The sequence below is a fragment of the Halictus rubicundus genome, chromosome 1 (genome assembly GCF_050948215.1).
Source record: "Halictus rubicundus isolate RS-2024b chromosome 1, iyHalRubi1_principal, whole genome shotgun sequence".
NCBI lineage: Eukaryota > Metazoa > Arthropoda > Insecta > Hymenoptera > Halictidae > Halictus > Halictus rubicundus.
Window position 1 is genome coordinate 29,073,168 of NC_135149.1, and position 27,538 is coordinate 29,100,705.

The 27,538-nt window shown below is 41.5% G+C and overlaps 1 protein-coding gene and 3 non-coding genes across 8 annotated transcripts in view; 2 read left to right on the forward strand and 2 right to left on the reverse strand.

Annotated features, from left to right (window-relative positions):
- The first annotated feature begins 512 nt into the window (after window positions 1-512).
- Window positions 513-27,538, forward strand: part of LOC143360273 (NAD kinase) — a 54,370-nt gene continuing 27,344 nt past the window's right edge. For 2 of the 5 annotated variants that reach the window (XM_076798976.1, XM_076798985.1), the window contains exon 1: window positions 20,993-21,268. In XM_076798976.1, the coding sequence (XP_076655091.1) occupies window positions 21,090-21,268 (179 nt within the window). In that variant the 5' untranslated portion in view covers window positions 20,993-21,089. Of the gene's footprint in view, window positions 700-8,401; window positions 8,453-13,036; window positions 13,055-20,992; window positions 21,269-27,538 lie in introns of those variants that run through there. The other 3 variants (XM_076798988.1, XM_076798996.1, XM_076799011.1) reach the window with 3 other exon arrangements.
- Trnag-ccc (transfer RNA glycine (anticodon CCC)) lies at window positions 13,934-14,004 on the reverse strand. Its single transcript has one exon. It is a non-coding gene; the product is annotated as a tRNA-Gly (tRNA).
- Window positions 14,458-14,529, reverse strand: Trnag-ucc (transfer RNA glycine (anticodon UCC)). The gene has a single exon. It is a non-coding gene; the product is annotated as a tRNA-Gly (tRNA).
- On the forward strand, window positions 22,938-23,009 carry Trnae-cuc (transfer RNA glutamic acid (anticodon CUC)). The gene has a single exon. It is a non-coding gene; the product is annotated as a tRNA-Glu (tRNA).

Here is a 27,538-nt window from a genome sequence, read left to right on the forward strand (position 1 = left end):
CGAGCTGCAGTCGGTGCGCATCCTGTCTCGTAACGGGTTCGATCAACGATCAAGAATCTACGACGAGGATCCGGACCAGGGTACGAGGGGGGTTAGTAAATATTGTGAGAAGCGGGAAACGCTTCGATTCAAAAGACTCGGGTGGCGATATATCACCACACATGGAAAGAGCAAACGCCGTGGACCCCGGACGACCGATAATAGAAACCGTTTCTCTATTCGCTCGCTCGCTATTTACAAGACAATAATATTCGGCAAACGTGAGGGTGGGGGACTTTTGCGGGGTTGCGGAGGAAGGGATCCGGGCAAGAGAGAAAGGGAACGAGTGTTCCAGAGAGAAAGAGAGACAAGCCGCGAATACGTTCTCGCGCAACAGTACCGCCTGTTAGGTTAAGTTCTCGTGACTGGTGTTTCAGTACGGGACGAGACATCTCTCGGTGTGGTTCTCGCAACTAGTTCCTCGGCGACCGACCCGACCAAAACACAAACGGTGTTTTCGTTCCGTAAGCGTTCTATCACCTGTACGCTCGCCGGACAGATAAACCAGACACCAGCGACGGGGAACCAGTGGAGCTCCGGGATCGAGATGAATGAGAGGGATCTACAGCTGGCCAAGGCGATCGTGGACCTCCAGCTCGAGGACACCGCGCCGAAGAAGACCGCCGTCTCCAGGATGCAGGACAAGCAACAGACCTTCAGGTGAGAGGAACGGAATGATCCCAGGGACAAGGTTTTTTCTTTTTTAAAAGTCACATTGAAATTCGAGGCGGTAACAAGGGACAGGCTTTGCGCTTACCCGCCTACGTGCACGCGCAGGATTATACTGAATGGCATAGTGGTTGCTGATCCGGCGGGGGGGGGGGCGGATTTAATGCGTTCGCGATGGGGAGCCTGATTGATTCGAGATTGATGGCTGCTGATGCGAATCCGAGGAGCAATGGAAGTGCTTGGTTTATTTTGTGGCAGGCAGGCTGCGCGTCTTTATGCAAAATGAGATTTATTTGCAGCGATTGCTGGCAACTGAAATTATATTTATTCGTTCTTTCGTTTTTAATAGTTGTGACTAGACTGTGGGTCTTTATGCAGAATGAGAATTATTTGCAGCGATTGCTGGCAACAGGAATTATATTTATTTGTTGTTTCTTTTTTAATAGTTGTGACTAGACTGTGGGTCTTTATGCAGAGTGAGAATTATTTGCAGCGATTGCTGGCAACAGAAATTATATTTATTTATTCTTTCGTTTTTAATAGTTGTGACTAGATTGTGGGTCTTTATGCAGAATGAGAATTATTTGCAGCGATTGCTGGCAACAGAAATTATATTTATTTATTCTTTCGTTTTTGAATAGTTTTGACTGGACTGCGGATCTTTATGCGAAAGAAAAATTGTCTATTTCTGTTGCAACAAACTGGAGTGAAATGGAAAATAATTTTCCTTCTTGATATATTTAATAATTCGAAAATAATTTAATAGTATTTTTAAGTTCTTCCAGTGTTCTCACTGTTTTAAATTACACCTGTCTATTTGTTTCACAATTTGGGTTTGAGATAGTTTTCTGAAATTCTTTGGAGGTTTTTACTGTTTTGTGTTTCTCTCAGTCATCTTTTGTTGGAAATGCATAAAATCCACAGTTTAATTTATTTAGACTTTGTACGGCGAGGGGTTTTTTTATTACACTGTGAGTTTGGATAACGGAATTTGTTCAACCTTCTTCACGGAGACGTCTTTAGAACTATTTGTGAAACAAGAAACCGGTCACTCGATCGTGGTAGCAGTAGGTTTAGTGTTCCCGTGCGGCAAAAATCGATTTCATTATGCGCGAGCTAAAAATAGCGGATTTAATGCGTTCGCTCTCAATAATAACAATGTGACAAATCGTTTAGCGGTTCGAAATGCTAAGCTTTGAAAAGTTGTCATCGATTTGCATGAGGGGCGAGTCAAAAACTGGTTGACCGATCGATTCCGAATGAAAATTCAATACTTTATGAGTTTGGATACTAGAAAAACGATATTAACATCCCTTTTTTATTTTTAATATTTGCTCGTTTCTGACAATTTAACTGAAGGAAGACTTCTCTTCGAAATGTTAAAACTCGTTCCATTTTTCATTGCTTTTAAGACAATTAAGACAATTAACGACTTTAAGACGATTATTCATTTTTTCGCATGACTATGAGAGAGGTGCTAGATGTCACGCAAATGGGGGCTTACCCGGCGAACAGATTGACATGATTCTACGCTGTCCGGTGAACGCGTAAAGCGAATGAGGACTAAAAGAAAAATGTTTTGTTGTAGTTTAACAGTGCGTCTATACAACCCAGAAAAGTTTATTTCCATATTGTTAACAGTTTTCCGGGGGTAAAATTCCGAAGGTCACTTAATTTTGCAGGTGTTGCACGAGAATTTAAAATCGTTCGGAATCGGCAATCGGCAAAGCTATAAAATTCTACTAAAAAGCATAGAATAAAAATTTGAAAAATCCAAAAATATTTTCTCCTTCTCGTAACAGTTTTCAATTCCCACTAAACTTCCAGAAAACCTTTATTTTTGCACAAAAGTCCAACCTAAACAACAGTCGCACTATCGCACAGTGCCACAACAACAACACTCGTGAACAGCCACATGAAAAAGCCCCCGGTGACGATCATTCGATCGATCGATCGAGCCCCACGTCTCCCAGGGATCAGTTTCGAGTTGCACGGCGATCATGCGCGTCACCTGTGAGTCTCGGCAGACGTTTACCGCGAGAACTAGCCGGTGCGTCGTGCTCAATCACCGTCTACCGGGAAGAATAAATAGTGTCGGTTGACTAGAAATAAAATTGGCAACGGGTTCGAGCTTGGTTCGTTGCCGTGGCTGACAACAACGTACGCCGTTATAAATAAATGAACGCTCATTGATCGCGCTGGACACACGGCCACCTGCGGGAGTGGAAAACGCTATCAGTGAAATTCCCTCGATGCCGGTCCGCGGAAAAGTCAAGGCCACAGTGGCGACAAGCTCGAGTATCGATTCGCCGTGCGATAGGTCACAGACAGCCCCTCCCCCGGTACCCCCGGCCCTGGGGGTGCGATGGTGGTGTAATGGTCAGCATAGTTATCTTCCAAGCAGTTGATCCGGGTTCGATCCTTGTCGCAATCTTTCCTAGATTATATGGACATTAGGGGGACCCACAAGTAATCAATTATTTTGGAAGCTAAAACAAACTTGGTAACTTCAAGTTTTCATTTCTTAATTTATAATCTCCATCATTATCAAGGACAGTTTGCCGTCTATCCTGCAAATTTTCAATCCCCCTCTTATAGAAATCCAGTGAAGCAAAATATGACTCGAGGTGTCCCCTTGCATCTTCTACAGAATGTTTTATTTCTTAAATAATGCTCCAGAGATCTGAAAAGATCAGAGGGAGCAATATCCGGTGAGTACGGGGCTGCGGTAAAACTTCCCATTGCAATTCTTTGATTTTTTCCTGAGTGAGTTTCGCTGTATGGGACCGGGCATTGTCAATTTGCAGTATTACACCTTTTCCGTGGACTAAAGATGCCCTCTTTTTCAATAGTTCCGAATACAGCCGTTGTAATTGCCGACAATACAACTGAGCAGTAACTGTTTCTCCAGGTTTCAACAACTCAAAGTGAATCATGCCACGACAGTCCCACCAAATGCGCAGTAACACCTTTCTAAGTGATAAGCTAGGTTTAGGGGTTGATATTGCGGTTTGATTTGCAGAACGCCATTGCTCGGAACGCTTTATGTTATCATAAAGAATCCATTTTTCATCTCCGGTAACGATTCTGCTAAGAGATGGATCTCTACGAAATCTGAATAGCAATGAAGTGCAAATTGATCGACGAATATTCTTGTTGGTCTCAGATAATTGACGCGGTACCCATATTCCTTGCCTATATGCCTTTCCCATTTCGTGTAGGTGCCTTTGTATAGTTGACCATGCGGACCCAAGGCTTCTCGATAATTCTTGTATACTTAATTTCGGATCGGCTTCCACTAGGGATTTTAGGGTGTCATTATCAAATTCAACTGTCCACCTCGAGGCCTGTCAGAGAGATCATAATCACCAAACCTTCTGAACCAACGTTGACACTTGTTGACCTTCAATACATCTCCATAAACATCGCACATTTTCTTTGTTGTCACCGTTGCATTAAATCCCGCATGAAAATGAAAAAGTATGCAATGACGGACGCCGCCATTTTATTACAGGGTTTTAAAGCAAAATTATACTTTTTAGAATATTTTGATCACAGGTTGCTTTACCTAAAACTGTAAAAGAATACGTGTTTCAACGATCGGTACAGAACTAAAGACAAAACAAATTCTTTGCAAATAATTGATTACTTATGGATACCCCTAATATTTTAATGTTTCGTTCTGTTTGTGACCCGTTGACCGTTGATTGATAGCAATATTTGATAATGGTATAGTTGAGACGTTGGCTGCCACGTGAACAGAACAATTTCTAATTGATATTCTTCCGTGCAAAATGAGACTGGAGTTAAACAAAAATATTCTGTCGGAGTAATTTTAGTAATGTCATTATTAAATGCGCGTGATTGCCGTGATTATGCAGTGCTGTTTGCAGATTTAAAGTGCATAGCTCAAGATTTATTTTAGTATATTTTTGAAATATTAATAGCGATTATAGTCGCCGTGAATAATACAATGTAACAATTTCTAACGAGATTATTACCTAAAATAAGATTGTGAATCTTCATGTGCCGTTAGTAATTGAACAGTCTTGCATATCGGGGATTAACAATTCTTAATAGACTTTTCAGTCGCAACTGGGAATTTCATTGGCAAACCAAATTATGCTGTTTGACATTGACCTCCTGAGACGACGGTTTCCTTAAACAGTGCACACATTAATAATTGAAACAGCAAAGTCAAACTATTAATAGCTGTCAGTAACAATTTTGGATTCCATTGTTGAAAGTCATACTGCGTATTGAAGATGCTACCGTGATTTCAATACGGTTTTCCATGTTCTGAATCCGTTTCACAATTAGAGTGCACGCTCACGGTTAGAGTGAAACACACATCTATAAATACGCGGATGTTCATCTTCTAAAAATTAGGCAAACTCGTAACATCTGTGTGCGAATCTAGCGTAAATGAACATCGTCTGCAAACTTGCACATCATTATGACAAATATTAACGTGCCAGATGGTTTTTGATTCTCTCAGTCGACGCGATAATGAACACGATTTAACATAATTTACTACCTAATACTGAAAACTAGACTGCGGATTTTATGCGTTAAAATTTAACACTGCAGAAAGGTTACAAGAATTTTGTACATTTTTTTAAATTTGTTTAAGCCAGAAATAAATTTCTGTGTGGTTCTATGGTGAAAATTCCATTTTTTTAAATTTGTTGAAGCCAGAAATAAATTTCTGTGTGGTTCTATGGTGAAAATTCCATTTTGTATAAATATCCACAGTTCAGTTACAACTAGACTGCTGATTTTATACATTTATGGCAAAAATGGGTAGACGTATTTTAAAACAGTAAAAACATTAGAAAAATTTTAAAATGCTGTTACATTATTTTCAATCTATTAAACATATTATGAAAGAAAATTAATCACTCCAGTTTGTTGCAATTCAGGTAGAAAATTTTTATTCTGCATAAAGATCCACAGTTTAGTTATAACTAGACCCGCGGATCTTTGTGCAAAATAAAAATTGTTTGCATCGATTACAATTATCAGGAGCCAAACAGAAATTTTGTTCCTCCTTTAAAATTGTTAATAAATCTTTAAATTGCATTTAGCCATTTTTATCGTAAATGCATAAAATCTAATTATGACAGTGTTGCTTCGAATGATTTTCAAGCCAGCAAGAAACAGTTGGAAGAATACAACAACGCGAGTAAACGAGTATGCACCGGTCGGCGGGTTAATTATGCCGGTTTCATTAACGGTAAATGATCGACAGTTGCCTCCAGCGAAGCGATAGTTGAATGTTAATCTGGACAGGTGATTGATTAACCTTGTTCCTTTTATTGAAACGCGGTGTTCTCAGACGCGCTGCGTTAGATCGGATCCCTTCACCGAGATGATTTGGGCGATCTAGGCCAAGGCTGCGAGTGGACCTTGCTTCTCTCGTTCGTGACAATACTCTCCCTTGTTATGTAGAGCGATCTGCGAATCTGTATCTCTTTCGGTAAAACGTTTTGGCAGCCCTTGGACCGTGCCTGGGTAAATTTTGACCCATTCCATTTAAACCCTGGCGATCTCAAAACTTTCCTCTGTATTCAAGACTTCATTACATCTAGTTGAACACTGATAAATATTTTATTTGAATCGATATCCATAAATGCATAATTGATAGAAACATAAATATAAATATTTGTAAGTGATTATTAATTTTGCAAGGAAGTGCAGGGTCATGGTTAGCTTGCAATTTCAAATCCCAGTTAGAAGTGCTAAATATTAACCAGTCAACCGGGTCGGACGAATTAATTCGTCATTAGTAGACTGCAGATGTTTATGCAATTTTCAAATTTTTTATAGGCACATTTTAGGAGAGCGAAAACAAATGAAATCTAAATTTCAGTGGTAGTGACCTTTTCAGATTTGAAATAAATAAAAACCGTACTAAATTCTGTGGAATTTTATGTTATAGCATTTTTTGAAAATTTTCGGAAGCCATAAATGCATAAAGATCCACAGTCCAGTCATTAGTTATCGATATCGTGTCCCAATAATTTTTCGTTTTCTTCGGCAATTAATTGCATACCTAATTATGATGCGTCACACGATAACTAATGCGTTCACCAATAATTCCTCCAATCTATTATGTTGTAGTATTTGTATCGATATAAACTATTTTCCATTCGCTTTAATTGTCACAAGATTTTCCTTCCAAAAAATTCATTTGCTTCGTATTAAATTCTTATAGACGTTTAGAATTAAAAAATCCTTTGGTTAACAGGTTGAAATTCTTAAAAAGCAAACTCCTTCTTAACATTACGGGACGGGTTCTAATATTTTTAATTTACAATCATTAAAATTCTAAAGATACATCCATGACGAATTATTAAAAAATTTCTTTCTTTTATATGTTATTAAAAAAGAAAATGGCTAGACATTTGAGCAGCACATTATGGTTATTTCTATAAAGTAAAGTAAAATTACCTAGCTTACTAAATTTAAAATTAGTAAGCCTAGTGTTAAAGAGACACGATTAAAAAATTGTTTTAGGGGTCCAGATGGACCCAGGCTCCCGTCAGCAACCTTTTTCGAAGGGCTGGTTCCACGAAACCTGTACGCGAATCTATTTTTACGTTGGTAGACTCACAATCGGAGCAGATTTGCACAACATGCTAATCATTTTAAAAATACTTAAAGTTTCAAAGTGGATTCTCCACGTTCTCGCAGATTTCAGATAATTCTGTATACGAGGCCTCAAAGCGGAAATAGCACTGGTATTCATAGACCGCTAAACTTCGATAATGCTCCGCTTTGAGGTGTCTTTTCCTTCACTCGGCGTTTCCTCGAGGTTCTCGGCAACATCTGGAAACGATACAACGCTGTGTATCGAGTTATCGAATCGTGACCAACGGCATAATTTCGTGTGTACGCCATTGATGCTCTAGATCGCCGCGCAGGGCCTAGTTCTAATCTCCAACAAGAACAGACTCGTGCGAAGGGTTTCAAACAATGAAGCCAAGGATATCTTGCTTGGCGATTGTCACTTCGAGGCCGACGGTTGCATATGCACTCTGCCGTTGCACCGGTCGGCCGTCCGTTTATGTCAAGGGAAAATTTCCGATAATTCTTTGCCTTTGCAATCACCGAAAAATAATTTAATCTTTTTATATCTCTTTTACAAAAAATAATCGTTACACTATGCATTAATATTTTATTTCTCTCTTGGTGATAATTCCTGATAATTATTTTATAAAATTATCGCAGAATTATCACAAGAATATTCTGCCGTCCGACATTGTTATATTGCATTTTGTATCGACATGGAGTAATTCATTTTTTTCTCTGATAACTTCTGTCGATAATTGTTTGCCCTTGCAATTACCACAGAATCGTTAAAATATTTTGCATACTGGCAACGTCTTCACAGCAATGTTTAGCGATATATAATGTTCTCCTTTGTTCTTGAAACAACTGACATTTTTTCTTGTGTCTGACATTGTATTCCGACAATAGTTTCGTCACAATTTGTTACCGATGCGTAACAGCTTTTTTAAAAAACAATTTACACTCGGACTTAGTAATATCATTGCGTAAAGAAATTAGCCACACTGTTGCGATCATCTAAAAATGATTACGGACAAATATTTTAGATTGTAAAGTTGTGATTGTCCCGTTTGGTTTCTACAATACTGACAAATGCTCTTTTCTTTTTCTCTTGGAGCAGCTCGCGGTCCGAGTTGACGGTGAATTGCATCAAGTCGTCGGAGTCGTACAGGTAAAGCAGTTTTCTACTCTAAAGCCTGTGTGCCCCTGTAACTAGCGCCACCAGCATGAGCGATAACGCGAGTCGTTTTGTTGCGTCGCAGACCCGTAAACAGTATAGTATCTCACGGGGACACGATCGGGAACGAGGTGCGTCTATATCGGTAACGGTCGAATTTTTCGGCCGTGACGTTCGTACGCTTCTCCGCTCTTTCTTTTGCCTTATGCGAACGACAAAGGAAGGAAAAGAAACGTCACTTGTGCGTGCGCGTGTGTGCGTACGCATAACTGCACCTCGACCGGACGTGTCACCCCCAATTTCCACTGTAGCACAATTACACCACTGTCCGTCCTTTTACTGTTATGCACCCGTTTTTGTGTCGCATGATCACCGCTGCATACCTTCTAGATCACGAGTCCCCTAGTTTGCGATGCTGGCAGTTGATTGTCGCACATGAAATGTCCAATTTGTAGTAATAAAAACTTCCATAAAAACTGATCAGAGTAGCACGATTGCAATCATCAGACCGCGGATATTTATGCACAATGAAAATTTGTTACTTGTGTCTTTACTGTGATCAATTACATTTTTCATGAACGCACAAAATCCGCAGTCCAGTGATCATAGACAAAATCCTGATGCACTGAAGGTCTCGATTAATTAGTGGCTTTATAAAAAAATTCTGTGGTACTATAGCCTCAGTAGCCATACAGCAGAAGCTTAGCAGAGATGCCAGAAAAATCTCAAAAATTACAGAAGTGTCCAGCTAGCCTAAGTCCATGTCTCGACAAGGTCCTAGCACCCTAAGGGTGTGCTGGACAGACTTCTAGCGCCTTGGGGACATTCTAGAAAAAAATCCTCAGGCTCTGTGAACTCTGTAAAAAAATCCTGATACCCCAGGACACACCGTCAGCCTAGAAAGCTAGCTGTTTCGGACAATTCCACTGACTAACGTGGTATGCCAGCGCTGGCAACGTCCCTCGCGACTGACATTGGTCACCTTTGTCCGTTTAGCATTCCAGGACGACGTTTTTCATAACCGAGCGGCGCGCACAGGTTAAAAAAGAAACTAGCTTTCGATCGGGTATGTTGTAAATTAACCTTGAGCCTTAGAAGGCACTTTCTCGCGCGTCGCGATGCAATTCAAACGTCGACGACAACTGGCAGCGCGTGGCGAACGTAAACCATGCTCCCCAGAAGTCTACGGGACCGAGAATCGGTCCCTCGGGAGTCTATCGGACAGCGATCCAAGGTCGTGTCTGTTGATTTCCTCTACGCACGAGACGACGACGACGACAACACGCGCCCGACTGTCTCCGATGCGTCGAGTGTTTCGTCAGTCGGTGAAGTAAGACGTCTCGCATACATATGCAAATCTCGTGTCACGATTAATCCCGGATGACTTGGAATTCTTTGATACTTGTGAAATTACTGTGACACTGTGACCGGTATCTCGGCAGCCTGAAAAGTTCCACGAAATCAAAGCAATTCGTTAGAGAGACCCATAAGTACTCAATTATTTTGGAATCTAAAACAGACTTTGTAGTAAATTCATGTTTTTATTTCTTAATTTATTATATAATCTCCATCATTATCGAGGACAGTTTGCCATCGTTCCTGCAAATTTTCAATCCCCCTCTTATAGAAATTCAGGATTCGTGAAGCAAAATATGACTCAAGGTGCCTCCTTGCATCTTCTACAGAATGTTTTATTTCTTAAATAATGCTCCAGAGATCTGAGATTGTATACTTAATTTTTGGATCGGCTTCCACTAGAGATTTTAGGGTGTCATTATCAAATTCAACTGGTCGTCCTAGGCCTGTCAGAGAGATCATAATCAACAGCAGCAAACCTTCTGAACCAACGTTGACACTTGTTGACCTTCAATACATCTCCATAAACATCGCACATTTTCTTTGTTGTCACCGTTGCATTAAATCCCGCATGAAAATGAAAATGTATGCAATGACGAATAGGATCCTCGGAGGGTACGGACGCCGCCATTTTATTACAGGGTTGTAAAGAAAATTATTAGAATATTTTGAATACAGGCTGCTTTACCGAAAACTGTAAAAGAATATGTGGTTCCTCTTCAACGATCGGTATAGAACTAAAGGCAAAACGAATTCTTTGCAAATAATCGATTACTTATGGGTACCCCTAATATTTGGTGGAACGAAAAATTGAGAAATTTTTATGTTTCATGGTAACAAATGTTAACGGCGCTAATTAACGTTACGAAACAGAGACATCTATTGGCAGAGATAATTCGCAAAGGTTCCGCAATTAACTTGTCTACATTCGTCCCAAGAAGATAGTAATATCGCTGTCGTTGCCATTCGACCACGACAGCCTTCGTTTTACGGTGGATCGGGGAAAACGATTACAGTCTAGGCGATAATTAGCCATTGTTAGAGGCCAACGCTATTTAAGGACGTGGTCTGCCGCGTGTCGACGCAGCGTGTCACGTGCATCCATATTCATGGCAGTCGACAACATGGACGCCAGCTTCGCCGGCGGTTCGTTTCAATATCAGAAACACGAGCTGGCAAACATTCGTTTGCTGATACCGCGCGGCCATTAGATACTCGGGGCCTGCTCTATCTCGTCTATGGTTCCAGGTCATCATCCTCCTCAAGATCTTTGATCTCGTGAACATGACCGTCCCAGCGACCCTTTTTCCTGGAACGATCGGGGCCACCGCGATATTCAAATCTCTCTGCCAAGTCCACAGATCTTTTAGTTATGGTTCTCCGTCGGGGTTATTATCGCTGAAATGCGTCGATAACGCTGGTCGACGTGAGTTTTGTCACGGTGGTTGCTCAAACTGATTATTACGCGTCCTCTGAACATGAAACTGAATGTCGTTCTTCCGTACTACTCTCAGTTTTTTGAGAATTTTAATTTAAGTTTCATTTCGGAGAAAAAAATCAAATATTATGAACGGCTTTTGCACAGCAATATTTGCACAGTCTTTGAGAAGGTTTAAAAGACAAAACCCACCTTTGATTCAGTTTTTTGCCATTTAATGATAGATAAAATGGCTCTTTAGTTGTTCAGAGCCTCGCAAACATTGTAATATTTTATGAAAAAATCAAGTTCTCAAGCTGAAAAATTTGTGACACGCTCTTCAAGATGACACTTATGCGTGGCCAAAGTTTTATAAATTCAGGCCTAGTCGGTTAGGCATTAAAAATTGTTAAAGGTGTGGCTTTTTGTGTATCGCTGCTCGTATTTTGTCACTGGTCAACACTTTCGATATCGTCGGTCTTGGACAGTCCGATATCTGGTAGAATCAAGCTCATGTGACAACAGACACGTCATCATGCAATGAGATAAAGTATCCGTGCGCCGTGGAGCTCAATTTGCTTATAGTTGAACGGTAAATAGATCTCTATAGCAACGATACTGCGCCGTACTCGTGACAGATTTTATTTCTGAAAGTGCGCTGAAAACGCTGTTTTGAAAACACCGTGCCACGATTTGATCCGCATAACTAGCTTTCCCTAAAAATAACGATCCAGGCACCAGAATCTTGCGGTATTATTAATCATCGTCACGCACCACGAACATTTTTCCATCTGCCTGAATTAATAAACGCAAAACCACATGTAACTTTCCAATTTCAGTCTGGCTCAGCTTGTTCCTTTACAAGATAAGCTATCTGTGTTGTGGAATAAAATAGATTCGATTCTATTTACGTTTCTAGTTGAAATTGTTATTTTCGCTAGCACTTGAAACATCGCAAATAAAATTTAGCATAATAAATCACGTCATACGCAGGGGCTCTGAAAGATATGTACAATAAATTCTCGATATATGTCAACAGCACTGACCTTGCCAGCGACATGTATTATCCAGGAGACATATTCTTGCCGTGTTTACACAATGTTGAATTAATGTTTACACTCCTCGTCGTCCGATACCTCTGGTGACCCTCACGGGGCCTACCCCGCGGTAGTGGGGATAATTCCGCGACGTTTATCATCCAGGCCTTGGAGACATATACAGAGAAATCACTGTATACGGTTGTGCATTACAAACGGGTGATTTATTTTTAAAATCTGTCCTAATAATAAACCTGCCAAAAAGATGGCTATACTGTGCCTTCGTGCTAAAAAATTTTTGTTTAAACATTTCTCCGAAAGCTTCAATCCCTTATAAAATATTTCAGTTTTTTTTTTGACACACATAATGAACAGCCTGTGTATAATAGCTCGGTTATCTGCGGTTAATTGGATTCCCTTGCGACAGTGCGTGGCGTTAATGATAATGTTAAGGAGGGAAGCGCACGTGGATCTCGATGGACTCCCGTGTCGGTGATCCATCGATCGATCGGGGATCGCGGTTCGTGTGCCGGGAACACTCTCGCACAATCTTTTCTTGTCGTTTGCCGTTGGGTTATCGCCGAGGTTCCCGCTTATCGTTCGAGAATTTTTGTTTTCCTTCCTTCCCCGACAATGCACCGTTTGCCGATGGCTTCGAGTCGCGCGCTCGTTGTTAGGCGATCTCCTCAGTAGAGCGCCGGTCGGTATAGTGATGCAACGCAGTGGCAGTATCTTCGGTAGGGCTGTGTTGCTCAAACGAAACGCGAATGCTTGTCGAATCATCAGGTAGAGTAAACACACACCTTGCTGACTCGTGATTCATGGACGCGAGACTGAGATTCCGGCGCGACGAACACGGTAAAATAATCGTCGATAACTCGTTCAATGTCGACCGTCGACGTCGACGTCGCCGCGACGATCGATTCCGTCGCGGCCGCTTGAATAGTTAACGAATGACACGTTCTGTTGTGTTCCACCCTTGTTTCGCCCACGATCGATCATTGCGTCCCGATCGAGTATCAATGACGCCGTGGGAACGGCTATCGATCAGCGAAACAAACAAATTTTAATTTGCAACAACCGGCGCGATTAGTTAGCTTCGAGTTTTACGCGCGTCCAAAGGGATTTTTAATCTGTTCAGAATTTCTTGGAGATATTAGTCTCCTATCTCTGAATTCAGATTATAAAATCGTTCGCGACGAATTCACTGTGATTTTAATGTGGTGAAAATCTTGAGGGATTTTTAATTTGTTTATAATGTGCTGAAGATGTCATATTAGTTTCTGTGTCGTTTCTGTTTTGAAGTATTGATTGCAGGACAAATTCACGGATTTTTAATTTGTTCCCAAACAATGCTGAAAAAGCTCCAGGAATAGTGTTGAACACGAGTTACTATGATTTTAATCCAGCGAAGACCAATTTTAATTTGTTTATAATTCACTTGTGAATATTGCTGCACTGGATCAATTGTTGTTGACGGTCCTGTTCGCAGAAAATAATCGGAGAAAGCAGCACGTGCACAGTTTCGCGATTTGTCGCAACGCGGATGTTAATAAACTTTTTTCCGAGGTTTTTCACAGCGATTTTTTGTTTGAATTTTTGACGCACCGCGTGCTAGGAAGGTTCGCGGTTGTGCAGGATTTTTTTCGCGACGAAAAAAAAATCTGCACTGCCCGGGAATCGAACCCGGGTCGCAAGAATGGGAATCTTGCATGATACCACTACACCAGCAGTGCTACTTGCAGACGCTGCTTTATTTTCGCTGGGATATACTACGCGCCGATGCAAACACATCGCTAAAATCATGTGAAAAGCGAATGGAATTGCAACAATAGTGCGTCATCATGAATGCTAACAAATCAAACTACTATTACACAGTAAACAGAATGTGAACATTTTAAGTTTTTTTTTACAGGTACTCAAAATAAACAGACTTTAATCGTCGAAAACATTAAAGATATAAATTTAAATGCATTAAATTATTTGAAAATAAATCTTCTTTGCGTGCAGCACTGTTGCATACACAATTTCTTAAAAACTCTATTAAATTCGGGTACTTAATTTTATATGTGAGAAATAGGTGTTTATTGAAATTTATTTTTCAAAATTATTTTTGTAAAACTTATCGGTGATTGGTGCGATGGTTTTGAGTTTGAAAAATCGAGAAAAAAAAGGCAAAAATAAAGGTGTGCGATGGCCGGGAATCGAACCCGGATCAACTGCTTGGAAGGCAACTATGCTAACCATTACACCACCATCGCACGTACTAACGCTTTCCATTCTGTGGCTACAAATGGCTTCCGTTGACATACTTTTGCGTTACTTGGACTCAATGCCGTTCGTTACAGTTGTATAATTGTTGGTTGTCAAGTTCACCATTGCAATTTCGCAGCGGAAACGCACTATCGCATCGCAAACAAGCTGGTAATTTGAATAACCCAGTTCTATGCCAAACAATTACGACAGTAGACGTGGAATAATTTTTATAAAATTTTTTTCACACAATTTTGTCGTGTCTCCGATGAACAATCAATTTTCCACAATTCTCGGAAGCTTCTAGAATTAATTAACACTGGCATTTTAAATCACAATCTATCTCGACCGTTTCATATCAACCTCTTTTGATTCGAGGTTAATGGAGTCTGATGTAATGGAGTCTGGACGCGATTGATTTTATTTAAGTTGAGCAGAGCTTTAATCTCCAGTGTTTGCGGCTACTGTAATTGTTTGCCGGATGGTGTAACTTTTCCAATGACAAATCCATTGCGTGACTGTCATTAGCATAATGCGTAAAGTACTTCTAGAAGGACGCGGACAGCCTCATTGTTGACCGCAGCGTCGTCCTTAGACCGCAGGTTTTATATTCCTCTGCGGGAAAGTATCTCATTTCGCGGAATGCAGGAAACACTGTACGCACTCCGTACGTGCTTCCTTCTCGTGGAAAGTATTTATCATTCGGACAAGACGTGCTCGGCGGAAAATTGTTGTTAGTTCACTTCGCGGTGCACGCTGATTTGAATCTAAAACGTCTGACCGGACTTCTCAAAAATTCGGGAACTCTCGTCTTGGCAATTCAGAAACTTGGAAAAAGCTTGACAAGAACAACTCTGAACACAGTCAAAATCAGACAAAAGCAACGCAGTAAAAATTATTCCTAATAGACTGTATGCACTTTCATAAAGCACATTTCCAGAAATACATTAAAATTAATTAGATAAATACACACACTGGAGATTCGAATTTGAAATTTCTTTTTACTTCATCTTCTTAAAAATTTATTGTACGCAAGTGGAAAAGATTGTCCATCTCAGTTTTTCTAGCAACAAGTGTAGAATAATAATTTATCGATCGTCAATAAAAATATTTATTCCTCGCGGTTTTGCAGTTGGATTTCGGTCGTCCCCTTTCGGTTTTGCAACGGGGCGCCGGCGGCTGCCATAAATTTTGATCACTTTCATACCGTAATTGCATTACATGCAACTGGTTTACAGTTATGCCTTACGACCTGTTATATATACTTCTCGCGGCTGCGTATCGCTGTTTATTATGCAATCGGAGAGGCGCGTCGCTTCGTCGCCGCGCCGGATCCGCGAGAGACGCTCGTTCTCTCCCGACTCTCGGGGAGAGAGAGAGAGAGAGAGGGGGGGAAAGAGAGAGAGAGAGAGAGAGAGAAAGAATAAGCAGGTGAAGCCAGTTCGAGACACACAGGGTTCAACAACACTGGCCACACGGAGCGCCGACGACCGGAAGTCGGCCACCAACTTCTCGTATCAGATGTAACCTTTCCGACCGAATAATCGGGGAAAAGAGTCAAGGGGACGCGAACCAGTCGAAAAGGAAAAAGTGAAACGAATTTAAAACGGTCTGCCCACGGTGTCGCAACGTCTTCCTCTCCGGTACCGAAGATTCACGGAGAAAGACGAAACACTTTCGCCTAAGCGCCGTCAAAAAGAATCGCACCAACGATCTCAGAGAAATGTGAACTTTAGGAATTTTGTCTGGAAAAACTAGCGGAGCTTTCTTCAAAACAAAGGTCTTCTTCGAAAGCACGTATTCCGTGGAACATGTGGTAATTTTCTTACCGTGAAATGTCCCGAAATGGCTGAGCGGCAGCCATATTCTCGAAACTGGTTTACCCGAAAGTACTGAATATATTTATTCTTTGCATTAAGTTTAATTTAAACAGCAAATCATACTTCTGTCGAAAACAAGGTCCCACGACCGTGCACACTACGCGGAGTCAATCTCCCGGATTTACAGATGACTAACAAATCAAACAGCATAATTGCTGAAGCGATAATCGTGGGGATTTACGTATTCAAGAAAGATACATAAAACGGCATTGCAAACTGCGCTGCAATCTCCACCATTAGTCACCACTGACGTTCCTACAAACTCTCGGAACGTCGAGTAGGAAAACAGTCCTACGACCTTCGACTCGGCTTCAGAAAGAACCTAATTTATGGCGTCCTAAAAAGTCCCCGTTTCGCTTTCCCTTTTCAAACACTCGTGTTGCTAGGAATGTCGGTGTCGAGTTTTAGGTTCGAGGATTGGAGAATTAAGAGATTACCGAGAGAGTAAAATTTATTGATCACAACCGGGGGGTCTGGAAGAAAAGAGGAACGGCTCCTTTGTGTCTTGGGGAGGAACAATGGAAATGGGTCAAGCAGTGCAGAGCCTAGGCGCTCTGTCCGCCGCTGGCGCAGCTGTAAGGTCTCCTCGCAAATGAACCAGTTAATCGTTCGTTCGCCTCTCATTGTCGCTTTCACCAATTAGAACTAGCCTCGCCGCGAGGCGAAGACTTCCGAGTAACCGTGAAAACCGACCTGACCGTTCTGGAACTGTAAAAACGGATATTACTGCGGGAAATGCGCTGGAGACCCGGCTTAATTGGCTCTCTTGTAAGGGAATTATGGGAGATGAAGACGCTAGCCTGACCTCAGGCACAGAGCAAACAGATTCCTGAACGTATTGTCGCTTCGTGTTGTCGAACACTTCGAATTCTGCATCGAACGCACTGCTTGAGACGCGCTTCAACGTTGTATATGTTTACCGACTGCGTTTGCAACTGCAAATAATTTGTTTTCTTAATTAAAAATTATATATCAAAGTCTTCAAGGTGGTTCTTTCCAATCGACTCCATTAGGTCCACATTATAACTCTAATATTTTCCTATTATTTTCCCATTAGGTTAATATAATTCTACACCTTCTGCTCTTGCTATTCGTATTTAACACTACCATTGTAACTCCCAAGAAAATTAGTACTCCCGCTTACAAAAATTTGAGAGCATTCTTCGAATATTAGATAACAAGTGTGCAAAGTTTGGAATTATAATATCTATTACTACTCTCGCAAAAAATTCTTAAAAATTGCCTTGCAATCAGAGCTGTATCAGCACTGGTCTCATAACTCGTTTCTAGTATTGTTGATACAACATCAACAAAAATGATTATTATGGCTCCAAAAAATTCAAGCTCATAATTCGAAGGGTACTTAACGAGTCCACCAAATTTGAAATTTTAATAGTCAACACCCTCTTCTCAGAAAATTCCCCAAATTCGCGTTACGATCGGTGACAAAAGAGATCCCCTAAAGTCTTCGAAGGTTATCGACCAAAACGATCCCCAAACCAGTTCTTAAAGGCATTTATGACAGCCAATCGATCCAAAACCAATACCGGTGTCATTGTTCGTTGAAATTATTATTGAAAGCTTGCAGAATTTCGACAGCGTCGCAGGACAAGGAGTTTGCGCTGGGTGTTAACGGTTGGACGGCATTGCCATTGCTTCCCCGACAATTTTGTATCGCACACGTTAAGATAGCACTGGCAGGAGTATGTACATACGACCGGGGGTGGGGGAGTGGCGCGAGTTAGAAAGCCCTAAGTGCCTTTCAGAGGCTGCGGCCGGTAAAGTCGGTGCTCAGTGAACTCGGAGCGGTCGTCGATCGCGGTTGCTCTCTCTCTCTCTCGAATGGTCTAAACACGTCGGTCGTTGTGTCCCGTTCGGTTTGCTGTTTTGGTTCTCGCTCGCCGTTTACGTTTCTGAACGATCGATTCCTCGACTGGCCTGGCCACGGGCCCCCATAAGGCGTCGCGCGACGCGCCACACGGCCCTGTAAACCGGAACGCTGTAAAAAGCAACTAGAACGGGCTCGCGAACGTTGTCCCGTCGCGACGCGCCGGTACTTTTAGCTAGAATCTCGTCCTTGTAAGTATGCTTTCTCTTTTAAAAATAGTCCGACCGCGGTTGAACGTCCTCCGCGCGTCTCCGGACTCGCGGATCGCGAAACTGCTCGCGCGAAAATGCCGTAATCGCCGTCAGGCCGATCGCGATCTCTCAAACTCGCGTTCGGAAAACGGAGTCTGTGATTGGAAAGTGTGGCTGATCGGATCGAGCACGTTTCGATCGAACGCGAGCGATAAAGTTGGTCGAAATCGCCGCGACCATTGTTAACCCTTCGCACTCGAAGGTACTCTAACTCCAGGACCTGAGAAGTTTCGTGGTACCCGGCCATTTTAAATTAATTAATTCGTGGCTCTCATGGTTCATCAGTTCTAAATGTATTTTGAAGTCGAGTCGTTCATAGTAATTATTTGCAGGTGGAGCAAATGTATAAACAGTGGTGGAGATTATTTTGTTGTTTGTAAATAATAAATTCACGGAGCAAAGGCTACACATCTTTAGCAATTTCTTGAATAGAAACGAATTTATTAGTGTGAAAATTGTTTTGAGTCGTGGGATGATTGTTTTTAGTGGCGGCTGAGGGACGCCCTTCGATGGCAAAGGGTTAATACTGGCAGAATTGATTCCAGTCTGAATTTTTGATTCGGAGAAGGGGTCTATCATCGGAAAGTGTAGTTCGACATGATGCACTACATTTTCCTAGAAACAACCTGCAACCGATAAGATAACTTATTTAAACAACGTTTTCAAGCGTTTTCATATTGTCCAGTTTACGTCATATGCGATATACAAATGAATTTTGTGCAATTACGAGCTGGCATAATGTCAGTTTATCACTTTGTGGTCTAATTGCGTGCATAATAGACCGTCGCGTTGTAAAATGTAAAATAACGTAGTCGAAATTCGGTAAACATTTGTGTTGAACTTGTATGGAGAATTATTGTAAAATGATTTGTGTTACAAGATGTGTCGATTTGTGTACGTACCTGCTTGCTGTAGCACTTATCAATTATGACGCAAGCGGTTATAACTAATTGCTATCTTTGTTGTCTATCTTCTGTATACACACATCTTCTACAGATTCTGCTTATGTATGCACCGTCCGTAAATACGTAATATTGTACAGTCATTTTCATTGGCTTTCACTCTTTAAATATCGACGCTCTTTGCAAAAAAAAATAACTTTTATAGAATTGCAAAATCTTGAAAAGCTAGAACGATTCTATTACTTGGTGACGTGTAAAAGAAATTCTTGAAAGATGCCAAGTGTTCGGGAAAATACTAAAAGTCGATTTTTAAAGCTGTTATTCACGGAGAGCATTAATCAAGATACAAAACTGTGAAGATAGGGGAATAATGTTGTCATGTTGCATTTGACTCATTAAAATGGCGAAGAAAGAAAAGAAAACTCTGATAATGTTATCGAAATCGCGCGACGTTGAGTTATGAATGTTCTTATTTTGCACAGGAGACTTCGATGCAATTTTCAGATACATACCTAATACAAATCTACAAAGTATCCATTAAATACGAGTGTTTGAAACATTCAGTACAGGTTCAGATACGGAGGTAATAAAAAGCTTCATTAGCATTTCTCCAGCGATTTCGCCGAAGTGCAATTTCTGCAAAACTTCTTCCACACATTATCTAGTAATCCTTCTGACTGTGTTAAAAATAATTAAAGTAATTTCCTGTAGCTTTGAAAAGGTTATTGACTTCCGAGGAGTGTCGGCCTGCGTACTTTCTTCGAGTTCGCTGCTCATTAAGTCGGTGTTTGAATCGCATAAGCGAGAACCGGACAATTTAAAAACGCTGCACAATCTGAAATTCGAGAAACGTAGCCGGCGATTGGAAAGTCGGCGGAGGTCTCGGGGCGCAGTAGGTACGTTTCGCTGTGGCGATAAGATAGCGCATAACCGGGTCCGATAACGATTCCCGTTTCGCGGGCGGGCGAAGTGAAATTGAGTTGGCAAAAGTGGGTCACGGGCTCGCGCCAAATTCGAAAGGGACCGAGTCGTTTTAAAACGGTATCTCGATTCTCGCGAAACCGGGCAATTTCCCTCTCGATCCCGGCGGACACCGGTGGCAACATAATCCGCGCTCGATTCGCGAATTCACGAGCGGTCAGCCCTGGTTGCGCAACGCTTTCCAAGGTTTTATTTAGCCGGTTGGTGGGTCCGATTTGGTTTTTCCTTTTCCCGGCCGAGGGGAATAGGATCCGCGTTAATTGTTGCGCGGGTTGCGCAATACGGTGCGTAAAAAAGAAAGCTCGCTTCGAAAGTGGCGCGCTCGGTTCGGTTCGGATCACGTGGCCAGCTGATCGACGTCGGTGGGATCGACGCGCGTCGATCGTATTCCAGAGATCATTCCGCAGAAAGTTCGTGCCGAGAGACCCGACGACGGCGGAACACCGTCCCGAACACGTTCGAGAACTCGAGGGGACTCCGTCGGCCATGTGCACGCTTATGTTTGTGGCTCGCGGCGACAACGAACACGTGTTGCGCACGGACGCATGCTGCAGTTGCGACCGGCCGTGGGGAACCGTCGGAAATGCATAAAACCGTTCGAGGTGTTGTCGCGCGGCCACGTTGACGGATCGATGATCGACGGTGCTGTACGGTGATCCACGGATCATGGAGATTGTCAGAGAGAAACCGCGGCGTCGCAGCGTCAGCGAGATGATGCTCGACTGGAGGTGCATCGCCAGGAACAATGCAGCCAACGCAGTCGACGAACCAGACGACAAACCCTTCCTCGATGAGTTAGACAGGGACCCGGAAATGCGTCGCCGGAAACGTTCCGGTACTTGGCCGTGAGTAATCGACTTTGACAACATTTTCGAAAGCGCAGGACGCCTGGTTACATGCATCGCAGGCTGCACTTTCACGGGAGGATTGTTGTTGGACCGATCGAACGTGTTCTAGAATGTTTTCTACGGTGGCGTTGGGCATTTGTGTGGTTGTGGTTCGAGGTCAGAGGTGATGGGGAGTTTGTTGGTTTATTAGGTTGGTTCTTGAAGTGATCTAGCTTGCATGTTCTTCTTTAGATTTGACAGAGGTCCGGCGAGAGACTTTTAAGGGGTTTTGGGTTTGATCAGGTGTGTTTCAGTAAACTTTGCCACTGCTTTTAGTTACTGCAATTGAGTAGTGACAGTGATTGTACTCTTCGTACGACGGTTATGTCCGAAAAGTATGTTTGAATGATGTCCAATATGGTTTGGTCGATATCTGTACATATTTTTCGAAAGTGGATTTAGTATGAGGCTGTTTACGATCTTCGTTAAATTTTGCAGTAATTCAATGTACAACTGATGATCGAATCCGGTATGATCTAGTGGAAATATGTAGCAGTGTACATATTTTTGCAAAATGGATTTAGAGTGGGACTGTTTATAGTCGTGCTCGAACTCTCTGCGACTTTGAAGTATGTCCTGTTATTAAATCCGGTACGGTGTAGTGGAAGTCAATATTTTGACAAGCCAGATTTAGATTGCAACTGCTGATAGCCCACATTAAAGTTTACGATGTTTTGCAATATATTGTGTAATAAAATCCGATATGGTTCGCAGTGGTTCGTGATCTATAAATTCAAAAGGAATGTTAACATAAAATCCGGCATGGTATAGTGGCAAGTATATCTTTGAACAATACACTTTCCATGGAACTACGTGTTCTGTACTTTCGACATACGTTTCCCAAGAGAATCCAGTAATCATTTAGGGTAGCCATTGAGTGTTGAAAGAGAATGCAATTATCCTAAAAGCTTCAGCAATCATCGTGAAATCTAGTCGCTCCAAAAGAGAAATATTGCTTAAATGTCCAGTATGGTCTAGTCGAAAGTATATTTTTGAACAATACACTTTTTCTGTCTTCTGACAAAATTCTGTATGATTTTCCAGCAGCCAAGAATTAAATATTGAAAAAGTAGTTCTGTTGAAAGCTATCTTCGTAAAATCTTCCCCTTAATCTAAATAAAAATATTGTATCAAAATCCGGTATGGTCTAGTGGAAAGTATATTTTTGAACAATACACTTTTTCTGTCTTCTAACAAAATTCTGTATGATTTTCCAGTAACCAAGAATTAAATATTGAAAAAGTAGTTCTGCTGAAAGCTATCTTCGTGAAATCTTCCCCTTAATCTAAATAAAAATATTGTATTAAAATCCGGTATGGTCTAGTGGAAAGTATATTTTTGAACAATACACTTTTTCTGTCTTCTAACAAAATTCTGTATGATTTTCCAGTAACCAAGAATTAAATATTGAAAAAGTAGTTCTGCTGAAAGCCATCTTCGTGAAATCTTTCCCTTAATCTAAATAAAAATATTGTATCAAAATCCGGTATGGTTATATAGCAGGATTCTATAAAGTCCCTACAGTTTCGTAGGAACATTATTCACATTCTCACAGATTGGTTAGTGCAAAACAATCAACAATCTTCGCCGAATTTGTAGCTGTTTCGAAACTTCTCCTCCAAGAAAATCCGGTATGGTCTAGTGGCTAGGATACCTGGCTCTCACCCAGGAGGCTCGGGTTCGATTCCCGGTACCGGAATAATTATTTTTTTCCGGCCACAATATTTTTTTTTAATTCCCCGCACCCTTCAGAAACATCTAAGCAACAAAATTTTGCAAACACCATTTCGCCGCTCTAAATAAATTAGTTTACACACGATTCGCGATGCGACCAAGATGGAGTCGCCCGCGACAAAGTGAAAAGTATGCCGGACTGGCGAAGCTATACCGAAACCAGTCTCTACGGCCATTCAATTTCGTAATTAAACTGGAACCGCGTAATCCGATTCCGATTCGTGCGAAACTCGATCGAAGTCATTTGCTTGCTCAACGTTCCCTCCACGCAGCCTGACATATCGCGCCTTATAAAAACAGCGCGTACGTCTTATCAAACGTCTCGCTCGATGCGAACAATATATACCATTCCGACGATACATTTTTCAGTATACTGCGACGTTTAGCCTTCTCCGACAAACCCAGTTAAAATGGGTCTTCCGAGGTGTTGACAAAAATCCCACTGAAGTCGAACATTCGAGATTTCGTCGCAGTGAGTATTATTCGACATCGTTGCCACTCGTAAAATCCAAACATTTGGGTCAATCAATATGTCGCCGGCAATTTTCGAGTTTGAACAAAGAAAATGGTACTCGCTTTGTCCAGACTCGAGTGGGAATATTACCCATCGTATTTCGGGTTAATAGAGCCCTTTCAGAGATTCTGACATTTTTATTCTGGGAATTGCAATTCCCATTTTGGTACTTTTTATACTCTTTTAGTACTTTGTTTTATGCCTTCTTTGTATCTGGGTTTCTGAATTTTTAAAAATTGGTGACACTTTAAGAGTCACCAATTCTAATTTTAAATTAAAATTAAATTTTATCTCATTTTAAGGCTTGAAATTAAGCCTCTAGTTTCATAATAAATCGCCTCCTAAAATTTGTTTACTGGATACAACGGAAGAGGAACGTGAACTGCCAATTGCAATTTTTTCAAAATCTTTTTCGCCCGTCGTTCGGTGAACCAATGATTCTAATTGCTAAACAAATTTCAGGTCATTTGCTACACTCTGAAAAAGGGTATTCTGTCTTAAAGTGCGTTCGAATATTAACACAAAGTGAAACGCCTTATAGAAGCGAGAAGATTGGATTTACTGAAACGTTTTTCACTATAATATGTGCTTAAATAAAGACGTGAATTTATAGTTTAACAATTAACATTTGTTTTTATAATTTAAAATTGTGAAAACCATGGTAGGTTTATTATTAATGTAACTGTATATCGTATAGAAATTCCCACAAAAGAAGAACGATTTATTATGAGTAGACTACGGCGGATGTTTATGCAATTTTCAATTTTTGTCAGCAAAATTTAGGAAAATGGAAGCAAATTCGTAGACCTTCGTAGATCTGAAATAAATAAAAATCGTACCAAATTCTGTACAATGTTATATCACAGCATTTCTTGAAAATTTTCAGAAGCGATAAACGCACAAAGATCCGCAGTCTAATTACGAGAGTGGAGGCTTGAAAGTGTGTCCAAGTTTATACGAACAATCTTTCGATCGCATTATGCGGGGTCGTGCCGTAGAGGTCGGAGACAGAGTGGAGCACCGATAATCGGCATGAACTATGCGCAATTAGGGTATCGTGGTTCGTTGCATTGGTCTCGATCGCGCGTTATCGGATCGAAAAGCCCGGTTGCGTAAAGGAGGTTAAATAAAATCGGTTAGAAAATAGCCACGCGGTGCGGCACGCGATACAATCGATTGGTCGTCGCGGTGGCAGGGCATGCGTGCAGTGCATCGGGCGTCGCGACGCCGCCAACGTCTCGGCGACCCGCTCACGGGCCAGGCTCCGCGAGCTTCTTTTTTCGAATCCGCAGCTGCGAATCGTCCCTCGCGATCTTTGTTCGCATAGTCGACGAACAAGCGTGTCCCGCACCCGTGCACACAGGCCACGCCGTGATCCTGTTCGACGATTGGTGCCCATGGACAGGGATGAATTAAGGTAGGCCACGTGTTGGTTTACCAACCCCGAAATGTGCTTCCATTCTGCGACCTGCTACGCCTCGCATCTGTGCTCGTTCTGAAACAGGTCAAACAATCGTCTCGTCAAGCATCGGAAAATTCTCGAGTGGATACAACAACAGGGATTTTGTCGGACGCTCTTGTCAAGTTTCGCCCGAAAATTAGGGTTACCGTGCTCTGGGATGTTAGGGCCGCAAGGTCAGAGGGCAGCTACGGACACGAGGAGGTATTCGTGATAACAGATGTGTGGATTATGTGAAAATTGTGCTGCGATGTGAATTATACACGACTTGGCAGAGCCGCGGTTTACGGTGTGCACCGGTTTATTCTCGTCATAGTTTTCGTGGAGAGTGGGCATTGTTTATGGAAGTGTGCGGTGCTTGTGGGGAAATTGGGGGCCACCTCGGAACTTGAAGGAATGAGGGATTAGGAGTGTGAAATTTCTCTGTATAATATATGGGGACACTGTATCGAACGACTTGATTGACGGAATCGTACGAGGAATTTTTAATTTGAATATAAATAGTTTCAATCCGCTTTGGGGCAAAATTGTAACACACTAGCTTTGAATATAGTGTCTTAAACGAGGTACTGAGTGTGATCAAATTTTTAGAGCCATTTGCATAGATCACAGTTTCAGTTTATATTGAAACAATTTTTGAGAACAATCTTCACTAGACTAAATGTTTATAATTTTCTATAGAAATATTAGAGTTCACAAATTGCAAATTCTGAGGCTTCGATAATTCGATCACCCGCCACTGCAATTAAACAGAATTTTATTCGCAAAAATTTCCGTGTTAAAGCCCTTCCTTATTGTTCTCTTAAAAAATTATTTAACCATATCCAAGCATTTACGATCTTACAAAGAAAAATACCACAGTATTCAGGAGAGTCTGCGGAATCATTCTACACAAAAATCATTCACCTGTCTCTTACGGTTGAACCACAAAAAATTCATCTCCTTCTAAAATGAAATTTCTCAAATCGCCACGGTTCTTAAGCGCAAAAAAATAATTAAAAAATTGTTATACAGTGTTTGCTCGGTGCCCTATAATTCAGTCTATTAGTGCATTCGGTGCGCACGATGCGAGGACGGTTGTAGTCGAGTTTCAGAGCGTGGGAGTATTTATTTACGTTTCCCGAGGCGCAGACAGGCTAGCAGACCGTTTATCGGGGGCGTATAGACAATTAGGGTGTTGCACGTCGTGGCGAGTGCATCGTTGCACTCGCACGGGTGCAACGAGACACCGGTTACCTGCTCGAGTCCACGAGCTGTGCGCCGGTGGAAGCGTTTTTTGTTGCTCCTTTCTTCGAGAGCGAGAACGCGTTCACCTTTCGCCGCGCATTCCATCCGACTCGGGGAGCGCCCGATGGCCCATGGGCTCCCATAAGCTGCAACCATGGCGCCCCCATTCGCAACGTTTCCCGGAATCCCAACAATCCAGCTACGATGCAATCGATTACCGAACCGGATCGTTTTCTCCTCTCGCGGCGCACTTGTGGATACCATTTCCATAAAACCGGTGGAATTCATCGAAACATTTTCGTCCCATTAGCCCTCATACATGATTCAGAAATAGTTGCATCAAAGATTCTCAGATGATGTTTCACCCATCTTTGCTTTACAATTTAAACCAAAAAATTGTGCTGCATTTATGTCACAATTTCAAGGAATATCTTGAGCATATTCTATCTCTTCGGCATGATCGCACACGGAAATAATTATAACGTATGTAAAATGTATTTTCCAATCCATTCTGTTTTGTAAATTATATTGCAATATTATATTTGATTACCGTAGGACATGGGGAAGCCATGCATTAAGCATATTTTTGTTCTAATACTCATTCGTCACAGTTGACTTTTCTAATTTTATACATCTTATGATTTTATATATAAAATCTTATATATCTTTTACATATCTATTTTATATATCTAGATTGAGAACCGTATTAAAAAGAAACCTATACAACAGACTTGTCTTTTCTTTAAAATTACTAAAGCTTACAAAATACACCTTACAACACTAACAGGAAGACGTCGAGTACGCGAGAAAAGTAAATGGATGAATTTTTTGGAAAAACGAATCAAGTTGAAATTGTCTTCATCAAATTGTTGTTGTTCCCTTCAACGAGCCCTCGCAGCTTCTCAAATCTCTCCTTCCATTATGTTTCTCAATCAATCGGAGAAAGTTCTGATCAAGTGAAACCAGGGGAGGGGAGAGGGGAGAGGGGGAGGGGGAGGTGCCTATTGGATTTGAAAATGGACAGAGAAGGTCCGTTGAATTTTTGTGTAGTTGTTTTCGTCGTCGTTTCGTTTGTTTGGTATTGATGATCTCTCGTGGCTCCCTTTTTGGGCATACGGTTATGATTGTTGCGTAGGGTCAGATCGCGTGTCGTAGTTCGTTCTGCTTTGAAGAATTTTGAAGAGTTACTGAATAGGTTGAAGAACTTTTGAATAGGTTAAAGAATGACTGAATAGGTTGAAGAGGTGGTTGAATAGGTTGAAGAGCTAGTTTGAATAGGTTGAAGTGCTATTGT